This window comes from Chiloscyllium plagiosum, chromosome 18 (assembly GCF_004010195.1).
Source record: "Chiloscyllium plagiosum isolate BGI_BamShark_2017 chromosome 18, ASM401019v2, whole genome shotgun sequence".
NCBI classification, from domain to species: Eukaryota; Metazoa; Chordata; class Chondrichthyes; order Orectolobiformes; family Hemiscylliidae; genus Chiloscyllium; species Chiloscyllium plagiosum.
Window position 1 is genome coordinate 68,586,053 of NC_057727.1, and position 16,276 is coordinate 68,602,328.

General features: G+C 39.8%; 1 protein-coding gene across 3 annotated transcripts in view; it reads right to left on the reverse strand.

The window, feature by feature from the left end:
- rad18 (RAD18 E3 ubiquitin protein ligase) overlaps window positions 1-16,276 on the reverse strand; it is a 285,566-nt gene that overhangs the window by 163,876 nt on the left and 105,414 nt on the right. For all 3 annotated transcript variants that reach the window (XM_043708545.1, XM_043708543.1, XM_043708544.1), the window contains one exon: window positions 3,431-3,615. In XM_043708545.1, coding sequence (XP_043564480.1) covers window positions 3,431-3,615 — 185 coding nt within the window. The remainder of the gene's footprint in view (window positions 1-3,430; window positions 3,616-16,276) is intronic.

Sequence of the window (16,276 nt, forward strand, 5' to 3'; positions counted from 1 at the left end):
TATTTCTCCTAAACCAACACTCAGTATCCTAGCAATTTTTCTTAGCTATCAGGGTGTTTAATCTGTGCTTTTTTAAATGTTCCTTAACTTTGTTAATAAAATTAACCATTAACAGACTGCATATTTTTAAAAATAAATTTTAAAATTGGAAAAAAGAGTGATTTTCCTTATTCGGGACATCACATCATAATGTAGAGATCCGGCTGCTAGGATCGCCAGTAGTTTGTTTGGGAAAACCATTCTCTTTGTAAAATTGTTGACTAGTGTTTATCCATTTTAGTTTGGAGATTTCTGTGGTCAATGTTTCCCCGAGATGCTCCTCTTTGTTTACAAGAGGGACTTAAAAATGTCTCAAATCAAATTCCATCTTTATTGCATGAGATTTTGCTGGTATTTAGGGAACAGATTTACAACTCAATTCGTTTATGATTAGAGCCACGAGATACTGGTGGCTGAAACAAATTCCACTTTTATTACAAGAGATTTTGGGATTGCATTCCACATGCCTTTTTTTGTGCAAAGCACTCACAAAGCAATTTACAATTAAAAATTTGTGAAGTAGCATTCCATCTCCATCTCCAACTCCACTTCAGAACAATGGTCATAGACAAGCCTCCCCTAATCTGGATCACATTTCATTTCATTGATAAAAGAAAGTCACACACCCATATAGAGCCTTTCAAGCTACAAATATCAGCCAAATAACTGGGGAGAACTCAAACAGTGTCACAAGATCTTTTACATCCAGCTGAGAGAGCAGGTGGGACCTCACTTTAACATCTCTTCACAGACGTCACTAAAAGACTCCTTGATCCAGGAGCTGGTTCTGTTCTCACCCTAGATGGGGACCACAGTTATCCTGAATTTCTCCGTCAGCCCCTTAAGGTCATCCTAGTTTAAAAACAGGGAGGTTATGCTGCAGCTGTATAGGATGCTGGTGAGGCCACACCTAGAGTACTGTGTACAGTTTTGATCTCCTTACTAGAGAAAGGATGTACTGGAACTGGAGACGGTGCAGAGGAGGTTCACTACATTGAATCCAGAATTGAGAGAGTTGACTTATGAGGTAAGATTAAGTAGACTGGGACTCTGCTCATAGGAATTTGGAACAATGAGGGAGGATCTTATAGAAACATATAAACTTATGAAGGCAATAGATAAGATAGAAGCAAGGAGGCTGTTTCCATTGGCAGGTGGAACTAGAACTAGGGGGCACAGCCTCAAAGGTGAAGCAGATTTAGGACTGAGTTGAGGAGGAACTTCTTCACCCAAAGGGTTTTGAACGTGTGGAATTCTTTGTCCAGCGAAGCAGTTTAGAGTACATCACTGAGTGCTTTTAAGGCAAAGATAGATAGATTTTTGATTAGTAAAGGACCTAAGGGTTATGGTGAGCAGGTGGGTAAATGGAGCTGAGTCCACGAAAAGATCAGCATGATCTTATTGAATGGCAGAGCAGGCTCGATGGGCCAGATGGCCCACTCCTGCTCCTATTTTTTTAAGTTCTCTCCCCTTCAAGGTACTTATTTATATAAATCAGATGCCTGTGTGATTGATAGGTTTTGGAAATAACACTGACATAAAGTGATGTCCATCCAGAGGCAATAACTGCAGAGCCTTCAATGAACACTTTACCACTTTCAATTGCTAATTCCTCTACAGACCCAATTTACTTTCCCTTCTATGATCAAAAACAGTGCAGGGAAAAAAAAATTACATGTCGTAAAACACATGAAATATTTAGTCTTCTCACTTGAGGCCAACAGGATGATGAGTAAAATATTTTGCACTGTTTCTAGAGTTATGTTCAAATCTCAGCCATTTGGTTGTAAACACAGAAACACTAAGTGCAACTGAGGTAAACTGGCTCCAAGTAAGCAAAATTCCACAGGTTTCTTTTTCTTACTTCGCCGTGTAAATTGTAAGTACCACGATAAACCATGAATGTCTTTATTTGTTGCTCCACAGGAACAAACAGAAGTAAATGTCTAACTCACAATAAGAACAAGAAAGAAAATTTAATTGAGGTACATAAAATAACTAGGGATCTAGGTAGAGTGGGCAGAACGGATCCATTCCCCTTTGCAGAGAGATCAATAACAAGGAGACACAGTAAAAGACAGAAGGTTTAGAGGGGAGTTGAGAAATATTAGAGGGTTGTGGGAATCTGGAATTTATTGACTGAAACATCTATACTTGTCTAAGGCTATCTGGATATGCCCTTAAGTCCTGTAAGTGACAAGGCATTGAAGGAAGAGCTGTGGGTTGGAATTAGGCTCGATAGCTCTTATTCAGCTGGCACAGACACAATGGCCAAATCAGCCTCTTCTGCCATAAATTTCGATCATTCCTTAATTCGTGAAGCAGCTAGCACCATAACTGTTTCAGCTTATCTGCGATGCTCCAGTTCAGAGACAGGATTTCCAGAGTGCGCAGAAATGTCTCTCCTTAATGGTTAGTATTCAAATGTCAAATAACAGCAAATAGCATTCATGCTGCACCGTTAAAGCATTAGTTTATGTTCAATTTAAAGTCAAAGCGCAAGAGCCACACAAAGTTGAAAGTTAAAATTTAAAACCTCCCATTGTTCTGTTGAATGATTGAATTGCCATAAATGAAGAGGCTGTGCATAACCTCAGCATTTATAACAGTGCACCAAGTTTCAAAAGTAACCACAGTTAGTACAGCTTGGTTCAACTTGCAACATATACTTCAATTACTTGAAGGTTTCTATGCAACATAATGATGCCCATTAACTTCTAAGGCGCTGGTTGTGATGTTCCACTTAATTGTTCATCAGCTTGTGACTCCAACCCCTCCACTATTGAGTTTAATGGACAGGAAAACCATGGTGAGCTAAATGCATTAGTATAAAGTCCTGGTTATTGTGTTTACCTGCTGCTCTGAGTGTCTGACTGGAAGGGCTAAGGAGTTGACACTTCCAAATGGATCATTAATCACCGAGTTGAAGCATCATGCAGGAATAAGTCACAATTTAGGAATCCAAGGTGGGCTAGGCAGAACTGTTTTGCCAAAAGGAAATCAGATTGCAAAATGCATTACCTGGAAGCAGGGAGGTATACACAGGTCCAGAAAATAACTGGGGCCAATTTGAATGGAGGAACACACAATGAGGTGGTGAATAGCTGACATTGATTTCTGCAAAAAGTATTAACTGATCTTTTCCATAATTATCTTCACAATTCAGGAATCTTTTGCAGTACACATGCATTTTCAAAAGTTAAACTTAACTTTGTTTTCAAAATTCTAACATTCACTTGCATTTGATCAGTTAATTTTTGGTAGTGGTGGGGGGTTGTTCCCATTTGTCTTAATTTAAATACTTATGAACATTAAGGATAAACTTACATAGAAAAAGAACGTGCACATGCAATGTTGTTTTACTCCTGACAATTTAGAGGGTCTTACTCACCTGATCTGGGGTTTAAGGAGTCACACTGCGAATTGTAGGTCTGCACAAATGTCTGGTGTCGTTTAACCATCTGTGCTTTAGTGCCCTGAGTTGACAGTCCACATTCCTTTAACTTCTTCCTCAAATCTCGCTCAGAAAGCAGATTATACACTAGTTTAGGTAGCAGCTTCCTTTGGTTCACAGAGCTTGAGTAGAAAACAAACAAGAGAATGCACCTTGTTAATAACGGCTTCCCAGAATGAAGTAGCTTTGATCACAGCAATAACAAAGCAAAGGTATCTGTTTCAATCTCTCAGGTGCACCTGTTCTGTTGAAACCCTTCCACAACACTGCTTCTTTGTCAATCCTCCATTTTCCCCAAATCAAGGATAGTGCACCACTCTGGTTGCTCCTTGACTGTATCCGACTCTCGTAATAAGCCATCCAAGAAACTAAATTAAGTGCATGACGCCTCAGGATCAACCCAAGAATGAAAGCAAGTGGGGCAAACCTCTCCGGTCAATTGAGGTGCTGATTCACAATGCCACCACTGCAATCATACTGCACTCCACATCCTCACAGGATACTTCATGTTTTGTCACCCTAGGAAAATTAATGGCAAACAAAATGCAGAGAATACTGGAGAAACACAACAGGCCTGGCAGCATGCGTGGAGAGAGGTACAGAGAGAAGCTCTTGAAGAAACTTATCAGACTCAAAACATTAACTCCAATATGAATCTTTGTCAAAAACGTTTCTCTTTTTCTTTCTCCATGGATGCTGCCAAACTTGCTGAGTTTCTCTAACATTCCAGGAAAAGTAACACTTCAGCCATTGGTCAAAGGCAACTTAGAATAGAGGTTAGGAATAAAGTTGAGCTGCTCTCTCATCCTCTTCCAAAAAAAGTCATGGAAAGTTTGTGAACAATACAGTCCACTCGAAACTGCATTGCTTGCTTTTGCATTTAGCTCATCAGAACTTTCACAGAATTTAGCTGTAAGTCAGACGTCGTCCCTCAGAATCTAGCAAACACAACCCAATGCTGTATATATTTAACTTTCAGCCCAAGAGAACATAAATTCTTTGAAAAGGTGACGAAGGAGGTTGATGAGGGGAAAGCTGTAAGTCAGACGTCGTCCCTCAGAATCTAGCAAACACAACCCAATGCTGTATATATTTAACTTTCAGCCCAAGAGAACATAAACTCACTAGGCCTCATTTTAAATGAAGAAAGTCACATGATTATAAAGAGCTGTAAACTAAGATTAGTTTTTGATTGTTCTCATGTGTCAAATATTCTCTTCAGACGTATACCTAGATGGCTCTATTTCCATACCTATGCTTTTGTAGCCTCTGCCCAAGACAATAGTTGGATACTCTTAATAATGACCCAATGTCAATTACTAAGACAGAAGGGTCCCTATAGTAGAAAATAGGAGTTGCACTGTAAAAATAAAATGCCCATCTTTCTAGAAGGGCGAAAGAAAGAAAAAAGCAACAAAAAAGCACAAATAAAGGATGCTGAGAGCAACACAGGTCCAATACAGTGATATTATATTTTATGACAGCCTTCTGCTTTATAAGACAGAAAATGAAGGAGGACCAAATTAGAAAATAAGACATTTATTTGGAGGATGTAAGTGGAGGAATAGTCCACTTCTTCTCAGTCAATGCAAATATTATGTAGTTACTGAAACAAAAACATCATAGTTCTAAGAAATTGACCAAATGAGGGTGATGAGGGCAGGGCTCATTCTAAATGCATCCATTTTTCATCAAACTGAATATAATTTCATTATCTGACCCAGTCTGCAAACTTTACTTATCTATAAATCCCTAGAGGTAAAGTTCGACTAAAATAGGATCCATGATCAATTGTGAAAATCACAAAGTTAATCTTTGTACCATCTACTGCTGATAGTTCAAAGTCAATTTTTGCATCAAAAATTTACTCAATAGTTTGCTTGAATAAATAAGTAGAAATGTAATGCTCAAAAAAAGAGAATTAAATTGAATCATTCAAATTAAATGACTGAATGAAATTGATAAGCTGCAGTGGCTTAATTAAGGCTCAAACTTCCTCTTAGTTTGTTGTAGAAGGAGTGGGAGTAATGTGTTCCTGGTTTATCTGGTTGTTTGGTTCACATCTCTCTGATACCTCTGTCAACAATTCACAAAAATGGGATCTCTACTACCAGCAGAGTTCAACTAGCCTAGACAGGTACTTAACCCCTATACTACAGAGTGAAAAATAGGGAATAGATCCCATCAATTCAGTGGTACTCCAATATACAGTATCACATTCTGGTAAAACAAAAGCAAGATTATACAATTATAAGTAGGGCCGTGGGTAGTGTTGTCGAACAGAGAAACTGTTTAGGTACGTAAATCTTTGAAGTTTGCACCACATATAGATAGGGTTTAGCATGCTTGCCTTCGATGTTCAGACCTTTGAGGATAGGAGTTGGGGTGTTATTTTGAGGTTGTAGAGAACGTTGGTGAGGCCTCTTCTGGACTACTGTACCCAGCTCTAGCCTTGATTGATTGATTTATTGTCATGTGTACCAAAGTACATGACAGCTTTGTTTACAAACAATACAGGCAGATCACAGTAAGCAAGGAGTACATATCAGAGTTTGTAAAAAGATGTAAACAGAGGCATATAGGTTACATTGCACAATGCATACATAGGTGAGATCAATGTTAGCAAGAATTGTTACAGAGTTAGAATGTAAGTTTAAAAGTGGAGAACAGTTATAAAAAAAATGCTAGAGTTAGATCTGTTGGAGGGAGCTTACAAGAAGTCACTCAATGTAAACACCATCTTGAATCCAAGCTCTGTTCTGGAAAGGATATTATTTGGCTGGAGAGGGTTCAGAAGAGATTTACCAGGAAATTGTCAGGAAGGGAGGGTTTGAGTTATAAGGAGAGGCTGGGACTTTTTTTTTAACTGAAGCGTAGCAGGTTGAGAGGTGACCTTATAAAGGTTTATAAAATCATGAAGGGTATAAATAAGGTGAAAGCCAAGTGTCACTTCCATAAGGTGGTGGATTTCAAGACTGGGGCCATGTTTTAAGGTGAGAGGAGAAAGATTTTAAAATGACATAATGGGCAACTTTTTTTATTTACACAGACAGTGATTCATGCATGGAATGAGCTTCCAAAGGAAGCGATGGATGTGGGTACAGTTACAACAATTAAAAGACATTGAGATAAGTACATGAATAAGAAATGTTTGGAGGGATATGGGCCAAGTGCAGGCAGTTGGGACTAGTTTAGTCTGGGAACATGATTGGTATGGACTGGTTGGACCAACAGGTCTGTTTCCATTCTGTATGATTCTATGACTCTACATTATACTTCTGTTATTAGCATTTTAGAAATGGTGATTTGTTCTGATGGACTCTTAAGATTTTCATACAGATTGAAACCAAACATCAAGGATTCAACTGTAACAGGTAGCATATGTCATGCTTCACAACAATTGAGATTACAACTTGAGATATAAAGCAGAAATATTAGAACTTCCTTCCTTTGCAATTCTCTATTTCCTGTCATATCATCAATCTCAAGGCAGTGCAGCTTCATACTCAATCATCTGCCTCAAGGCTGTGCTACGATCTTTGTAAAGAACGATAACTTTGAAGACAAAATGTAAGTTTCAGTGACCGACTGAAAGGAGCACTTAACTAAATTTCAAGTTTTACTAAATGTTGATTTCAAAGTAACTTTAAATGACAGAAAGCATTCCCCATTCAACTTTAAAGACAGAACTAAAATTCCCATCTACTTACCCTCTCCCTTAATTGGATACTTCCTTCATCAGAAGCTCAATCAAAGCTACTGTTCAGGGGTTCCCTGTCCTTTTTCCTTATGACTTTCATGATGAGGGTTGAACTGGAGATCTTACCTCTAATCTTGCATCTTTGTTCTAGTCCACATGAATTTAAAGCTGTTAATCTGAGTAAAACTTCCACTTCTATTCAGCACGTTAAACAACAGGGACTGGCTCCCTCTCTGTCTCGTAGCTAATTTGACACAGATTTCTTTTCTAAACCTCCAATTCCATTCTACCTGGATTAAAACAGACAGTTTAAAATGTAATCATGTATCAAGCCTGACATTCCTAACATCCTTTTGCGAAGCCTAGAGACTAAGTCTAGCCAAAGTCATGACAGAAGTCCTTGCTATTGTCCACAGGTGAGAATATCTTGTACTTTCTTCCCAGCAGAACAACCTGGGTCCCCATTATCCATTAGGGATCAAACATCCCAATATGTTGCTAGGCTGAATTCAGAACAGGTCAAAGTTAACACAGTACAAAACTGAAGATGCAGTCTCAAACAAAATCTTATAAACTTCATATCTGCAATAACTATAAAACTGAAGACAAAGTGTTGAATCTGACATACAGATAGTTCTTCCATAACATGATGGCTGCATTCTTGTGCAATCCCACATTATAGAAAAATCACTCTTTAGAAACAGCGCTTAAAGTGTTGGCACTGTAATCATGTTACAGCTAACACGTTTTAAAAATTTGCGCTTTTTCCAATGTGTCTCCATTTCATCAAAATGACATGGGATTCAACATAACAAAACGTGTGTTACAGCAGAACATTGGGTTGCACAAGAACGCAATCATCGCATGACAGAAGAACTATCTGATACCCTTCAGTGGACTGCAGTGTAGGGAATAACTGCCAATAAACAGACCTGCTGAACAGTAGTCTGATACACCATAAAGCAGATTTAAGAGCTTCATATAACAGACAATTTAATCGCACGCACTGAACAAAGATTATAAAAATCCTGTTTATTATATGGGCAAGAAATCTATAAACATTAATGGAAGAACATAGCTTGGAGGAATGTACTATTTTCAATGGATATTCACCGCATTTAGTAGATCCATCAGGATACTGTTCTAAAGCTTAACGCCTGAAACTCTGTTCAGCCAGGTAAAACGTTTAGTTGGAAAAGCTCCAATGGCCAACTTCACGTGACCAGGTATTATTTATTTCCTCCAAGATATCAAGGGGAGCTTTTCATCCTTGTGGAGGCCTCTTGAATTCGGGAGAGGGGGGGGGGGGGGGATGGGAGTGGGTTGCCACTGGAGGACCCTGCAGCCTTCAGGACTCAATGCCTTTACTCCCCCCTCATACCCCAGACCCTGTCATGACACAGGTTGCTTTCAGCACAGCCAACCCATCTCCCTGGCTTAAGGTTATCCATCCTTTAGTCCACCTGTCATTTACTCTGTCTCTGGGCTCCATCTCCATCTCTCCACTCACTTCTCCAATTCCCTCCCCAACCCCCACTTCACCCACCCCCTATATTCAACACGTAAACCACTTTTCCAACCTACAATCAGTTCTGAGGGTCATTGGCCTGGAAGCGTTACTCTTGCTTTCTCACCACAGATGCTGCAGGACATGCTGAGTTCTGAAATTTCTGTTTCTGCAGTTGAGGTGAGGTTGGTGAGGTTGACTTGGTGAGGTTGACTTGACAGGGTTTATTTTGAAAGGATATTCCCATTGTTTGAGGAATCTAACTTCAGGGGACATTGTCCTTCCACCAGAGAGCTACAGTTGCTCAGTCACTATGCACCTTTATAGATAAGAAATGGTAGAAATTTGGTAACAAAGGTAATTAAGTTCATGGGAGCTAGTGAAAATTTATGCTTCATTAAATGATGGAGCAAGCATCAAAAGATAACTGCACTACTCTTGTTTTTATTTAGGCTCTTGACATAGATTCATACCCAACTTGATTTTTAACCTTTTGCAATTTTAACCCATTTCCCCAGACTGAGACGTTTTAAAATGAAGTGACTTTTCACTTGGATAATTTTTTTCTTCAAACTCAAGTTTGTATCGAGGCCATTGAACCATCCTGGTCTTGTCTTCAACATAGTAATTTTATTTTGTTGGTCATGTACCCAAAATTTCAATCATTCTATAACTTTAGACCTGAACGGCCCCTGTAGTGCAGTGGTAGTGACCCTACCTTTGATCCAGGAGTCCTAGGTTCAAGTTGCATCTGCCCTGGAAATGTGTAATACCATCCCTGAACAAGTTGATTAGAAATTATCTATAATTTCAGATCTTGGATACTATGATTTTGATGTTTTGCTTTTAGCTCCCAGCAACAATTAATTTAACTCTACAGTCCAAAGGTGTGCAAATTAGGTGAATTAGCCATGCTAAATTGCCCATAGTGTTTAGGGATGTATAGATTCAGTGCATTAGTCAGGGGTAATGCAGAGTAATAGGGTAGGGGAATAGGTCTGGGTGGGATACTCTTCGGAGGGTCAATGTGGACTTGTTGGACCAAATGGCCTGTTTCCACACTGTAGGAATTTTATGATTCTAGGTTGTTTTCCTCTTACGCACATTTATCAAACATGATTTGGCTGTAATGCGATTTGTGAATTTTGAGTCTTTTTGTTTATAAAATTAACTCACGTTCACTGCTACACAATTTCATCCCGAGCACTATCGAAACAGCAAAACCCAGCCTCACAATACTCTGTCTGCTAAATGCAAATTCAGTGTGTTCAGCTAAAACAGGCATGCAATCAGCACTGCAAGCCTTGAATCTTAGCTTGAAACTGGAAATTACAGTCTACATTTAGAAGGAACTTTATTTCAAACCGAGGGAGAACTGTGAGGAGGACTGGACTTCCGCGTCGGCATCACAAGGCCAATTGGCATACGCGCACTTTCTGGTGAAGAGCTTCATGAAACGTTCAGTGCTGCGTCAGTAATTTTAGTGTTAAAGTGTTAAGTTTACTGTCGTGTTTCATTAAAATATATGAGTTAAAGATTTACTTAGACTGTGGTATCGTTTGTGTTAGGCTAACTACTATTTTTGTTTTGATTTTTACTGATACTTTTGGTGGTTTGCAACCCAAACCCCGCAACACTTATACTGCGCGATTTCCTACAACACGGTGTCACATTGGAACGCAACAGCCACGTTATAGGAGAACTACCTGTAATTTATAGCAACGTACTCAATTATCATTGCAATTTGACGATTTCTGCTTTTGTCATACAGTTATGTTTGCATTACCTCTTTCAAATACCTTTACTATTATTTTCCATTATCATCCATCAAGTGTGCAAAGCCTTTAAGTCTATGTTTGCTGTGCATGGGCTGGTGAATACAGTAATTCCATGGCATGCATATAAAAGCACACATACAAAAATATACAAACAGAAACAATTCCCAAATGTCACTGCCTTCTTGGAGATTTCATGTACTTTGTGTGTAACGTATCAAGCTTATGACTCAATACATAAATCTGTATTAATGAGGCCACCAGATATCTATCACTAAATGCCTATGTTTGATACGCAAATCTGAAAATTACACTAAATGCGACATTCATTGTCTGCTAAGTAAATTCAATGAAACTGGCTGTTCGCAATCATACAGCAACTAAACAATCAACACTGCAGTGGATAACGGCAATGAAGAACACAGAGTACACAAATGACTTTTTAAAAAAGGACATTTAGTCATCAAGACCAGATTTACCACAGATCATGAACTATTTATATGATGAAGTTCTGTCCCAGAATTGTATTTTTTTAGAACTGGGGGAAGGCTAATTTTAATAAGGTAAGATAGGGCCTGGCCAAATTAGACTTGGAGCAACCACTTGCAGGAAAATCTACATCAGAGCAGTGGCAGTCACTCAAAAGGGTAATAGAGAGATTGCAGGTCCATGATATTCCTGTAAAATTGAAGGGTGAGACCAACAGGTTCAGAGAAACTTGGATGCCAAGGGATGTAAGCTTATGGCAAATACCTAGGGTTCAAAACAGCAGATTCTCTAGAGTACAGGAATTGCAGGGGATTGAATGAAAAGAAATTAGGAGAGTAAAGAGGGGACATGAGAAGCATTAAGGAAAACCAAAAGTGTAGCAAGGGCAAGATAATAACCAGGGAAAGAGTAGGGCCCACTGGGACCAAAGTGGCAATGTGTATGAGGAGCCAGCAAACATGGGTAAGGTTTGAAATGAGTACTTTCTCAATGTAGAGAAGGACGATGTAAGTTTGGAAATCAGGGAGGGGGTCTGTGATATACTTGAATAAATTAGCATTGAGAGGAGGTACTAACGATTTTAGTGGGCTTGAAAGTGGGTGTCAGGTGAGGGCAGGGTTGTGTTCAGGTATAATATCTGCACCGAAACTGCCTCAATAAAAATAGCCACTTTTCAATGATGGCATTACCCTAGAAGATCAGGGGCAGCAGATAGATGGGATCATCATCAACTGCAGGTTCCTCTCCAAGCCACAAGACACCTCATCTTGAAGCTGCATTGCCATTCTGGGATCAAAATCCTGGAACTCTCTCCCTGACAGCACTATGGGTGGTATCAATAGCACATGGACTACAGCAGCTCAAGAAGGTAGTTCACCACCATCTTCTCAAAGGCAATTAGGGATGGGCAGTAAATGATCAAGTAGCCAGTGACAACCACATCCTGTGAAAAAAATAAATCATTATAAGAAATTAGGTTGAGGAACAAAGTTTAACAATTCTCTGGAATTGATTCCTACAATGAAACAAGAGGGGTCCAAAAGTAACTGGTTCAAAATTTGCAGATGACCAGAAACATTTTAGGATAGTCACCACTGAGGAAAATAGCAACAGACTTCAGGAGCATAGGGACAATCGTGCAGAATGGCTGCACATGTGGCAGATATAATTCAACACACAAATTAAGAGGTGACAAAGTTTGGTAGGAAGAAATCAGATAGGTAATACAACTTCAATGTAGTAGTTATAAGAGAGTGCAAGAATGAAAAGATTTCCTGAAGGTGCCTGAGTGCAAGTCTTTGAAGGTGACAGATCAGATTAACTAAGGAATCAATAAAATTGACAAGGTCCAACACCCTATAACTAGAACAACAGAATACAAAACAAAAGGAAGTAAGTCACACTAAACCTACATAAACACTACTTTGGCCACAGATAGAGAATTGCGCCCAATTCTGGGCACTAAACTGTAGAAACGATGCAAGTGCTTTGGAGGTCACAGAAGAGTTTTGCTACAATTACTCTGGAAATGATGGATTGCACCTGGAAAAGCTGAGCTTGACCTCCTTGCTACGAGGAGATTAAATGTGGATGTCTAAAGCATGAATGGTTTTGATATTACTTCCAAAGGTCGTAGGAATGATAACTGGATGATACGAATTAAATGTGATTGGCAAAAGCTCAAGAGGTAACACCAGGAAACAAAACAATTCTTCAGACGTAAAATAACTGTGCTTTAGAATGTACTTCCCAATAGAGAAGCGGTTACATGTGTAATGGAAGCCTTTAAAAGAAAAACTGGTTTAATAATTGAGGCAGAAACATTTGCATAGACACAAGAAAAGAACAAGTAAGTGGGACTAACTGAATCACTCTAGAAACAGCAGGCACATAACTCAAAGACCCAAATACACTCCTTCGGTGCTGCCTATTTTATAATTTTCTATCCAATGATGGAAATGATGATTCTGTTCTAATGTTTCTAACACTTAGCAAGGCTGATGCAACTGTGAAAGCCTTAACAGATCTGCAGCCCACAAGTTTTATTCTGAATGTCAGGTCCCTGTGAAAACTGATTTAGCTCGTGGAACAAATTCATAGTCCTTACAAAATCTACTGGATTTCTGATTGCTTCTGGCCATCACAATCAGACCTCGTTCCATTTCAGCAGCACTAACAAAATGACATAAGTCTCCAATCAGCTGGAAGCAGGCTTTCAGATTTCCACAACAGTAAAGAACACCGCTCAAAGGATTACTATACAGCTCTGAGTGAAAGGAAAAACAATCACAGCTTCAGTAAACAATTTGATCATGTCTATGACATTGGAGATAACAACCAAGACTAGGCAGCCTGTAGAAGGTGATGCTTGTCTTGACTTAATGTACTGATGCCTTGTTGCAGGTCAGCAAGATGGCTCAGTGGTTAGCATTGCTACCTCACAGCACCAGGGATCTGGGTTCAATTCCAGCATCGGGTGACTGTCTGTGTGGAGTTTACATGTTCTCCCAGTGTCAGCGGAGTTTCTGCTGGGTGCTCTGATTTCCTCCCACAGTCCAAAGATGTGCAAGTTAGGTGGATTGACCATGGTAAATTATCCATAGTGTTCAGGGATGTGTAGGTTAGGCGTGTGAACCATGAGAAATGTAGGGTTACAGGGAAAGGGTGGGAGGGATTAGTCTGGGTGGGATGCTCTTCAAATAATCATTTTTTTGGGCCGAACGGCCTGTTTCCACACTGTAGGGATTGTATGCATGTGCTTTTGTTCTGATGAGTCTGGTTCTTGACCCCAAGAGACCACGTGGGAGAAATGTCCAAGTTCCACATGAAACGGTTTGGCAGCCAAAAGAGTTAGAAAGTTCTCTTGTAAATCAATGGCCAAGTAATCTAGAAAAGCAACTTTAAAAGCCACAAAAAGGTTGGAGAAAATATGTAGGTAACTCAAGTAGAGCCATGCCACCAAACAGTAAAGTTATGAGAGAAGTCAATGACAAACTACACACATATTCTGAGGCATCTATTCCTGAACAGTAAAATAACAGTGGAAGAACATATTGACAGAGCAGATACAACAGACTGAAGTCTGTGAGAAAGGAAGATGTGCGTTAGATATAATGGCTTTTCCATGTTTCTAAGTCTCTTCAGAGAACCACAGAAAACATATGGAACATAAACAGGCCATTCAGCCCAATGTATCTGTGGTGGTTGAAAAAATTGGCCACCTATTCTAAATCCCACTTCCCAGCACCGTTCTGCAGTCTTGCAGGTGACAGCTCTTCTTAGTCACATCCAGGTCTCTTTAAAATGAGTTGAAGGTTTTGAGACAAAACTGGACATTAACTTCTACCCTATAAGCAATATTTTTCCCCCTTATATCCTTTCTAACCCTTCTGCCAATCAATTTAAACCTGGTGCTCCTTAGGAATCCAAGGGGATATAGGCCTATCCAAGCCCCTCGTTACTTTTTACACCTCAGTTGAGTTAACCTTTACCCTCCTCTGTTCTCAAGAAAACAACCCCAGCCAATCCAATCTTTCCTCATAGCTACAACATTCAAGTCTGGGCAAAATCTTGTAAATCTCCTCTGTAGCCTTGCCAGAGCAATAAGGTCTTTCCTAAAACGTGGTGACCAGAATTGTACACATAATTCCAGTGTCTTATATACTTCCATGTTACATCCTGCTCTTGTATTCCATACCTTGCACAATGAAGGAAAACATCCACGTGCCTTAGTTACCACCTCTTCTGTCTCTCTGGACATTTTCAGGGCCTGTGGATACGCACTCCAGGTGTCTCACTCCCTTTGGTTCTCTGAATATCCTCCCACTTTCTTCTGAATTCCCTCGGTTTGTTTGCTCTTCCAAAATACATGCCCTCGTACTTTTCCAGCTTGAATCCCATTTGCTACTTTTCCACCTGATCAACGAAGCCACTGATACCATCGTGCAGGTTGACAGCCATCTCTTCACTGTCAACCACATGGCCAATTTGCTGCCCACATCATTGCCCAAGTCTCAATCAATAATGTATACCACAACAGGAACAGAGCCAAGACTGTGGAACATCACTGAAAAGTGCTTTCCAATTCCAAAATCATCTGTCAATCACTATCCTTATTTTAGAAACATAAAATTGCTGAAAATACAGTCAGTCCATTAATATCTCAGCAGAGAAAAGATCAATTAAGCTGGCGGAAATTTCTGCTTTTACAGTAACTGATGTCAGACAGTAAGTTCCAATAACTGAGAGGTAGCTGGAGGAATGGTCGGAGCCGATGTGAGGTAAAGCTGTGCGCGTGGTTAATTGCTGCTGTATTTTAGAGTATTGCCCAGGGACAGGAAACATGTAGATGAGAAACAGGAGGTGGTACAGATCAGATCTTTGGAAGTCACTGGACGTAATGTTGCATGCGCAACAAGAATAGCCAACACAACTGCTTCTCTGGCTACCACTGGGCACATAAGAATGGAATCATGTGATTACACTCTCACTGAACTGAACAGTGGGAATATGTTGGGAAGATAAATTATGTCAATGGCTGCAAGTCGAGAAAGGCAAGGAAACAAAATTTATGCTTCTTATAGTCACATGCAACGTCGCTTACAACTTTAACATGACCTGTTTCAGTCTTGCATCAGTCAACAAGTCCTTTTGCGAGTATAAAATAATTAGTATGATCCGAACTGATGGGAATACTAGACAAATCAGATCCCTGTGTGAAGCCCAGCTTGAGAGACCAGAAGTTTTATTTTTGCAATGTGTCTACCCTTGTGGTCAGGCACTGAACATATTCACAAGAGACTGCTAATATGTTTTGTAAAGGAAAAAATATCAAAAGTTTATTCTATACAAAAGGGAAAAAAGGCAAACAATTATACAAAATTAGTCAAAACAGTTTTGTTACAAATATCAAAAATAACGATTCAACTATTGCCCTCAACAACAATCTTACAGACTTTAGAGACTAGCTTGTTTAATGCATCTTCATTAAACCTGCACACAAATTTTGAACACAGTTCACTGAGTTAACATGTGTTCCTTAATCTCTTAGATCCAACAGCCAATCTTTTTGTTTTATTACCTCATGGGATGTGGGCATCGCTGGGAAAGGAGGGAAGGGAGATTGGCAGCCATGGCAGGTCATGAGGACAGTACTGAGCTGGAAGGTTGGAACTGGGGTAAGGTGGGGGGAGGGGAAATGAGGAAACTGGTGAAGTTCACTTTGGATGGTGAGGGAGAGGTGGTGGAGGAGGCCCAGGACCTGCATGTCCTCGGCTGAGTGGGAGGGGGAGTTGAAATGTTGGGCCACAGGG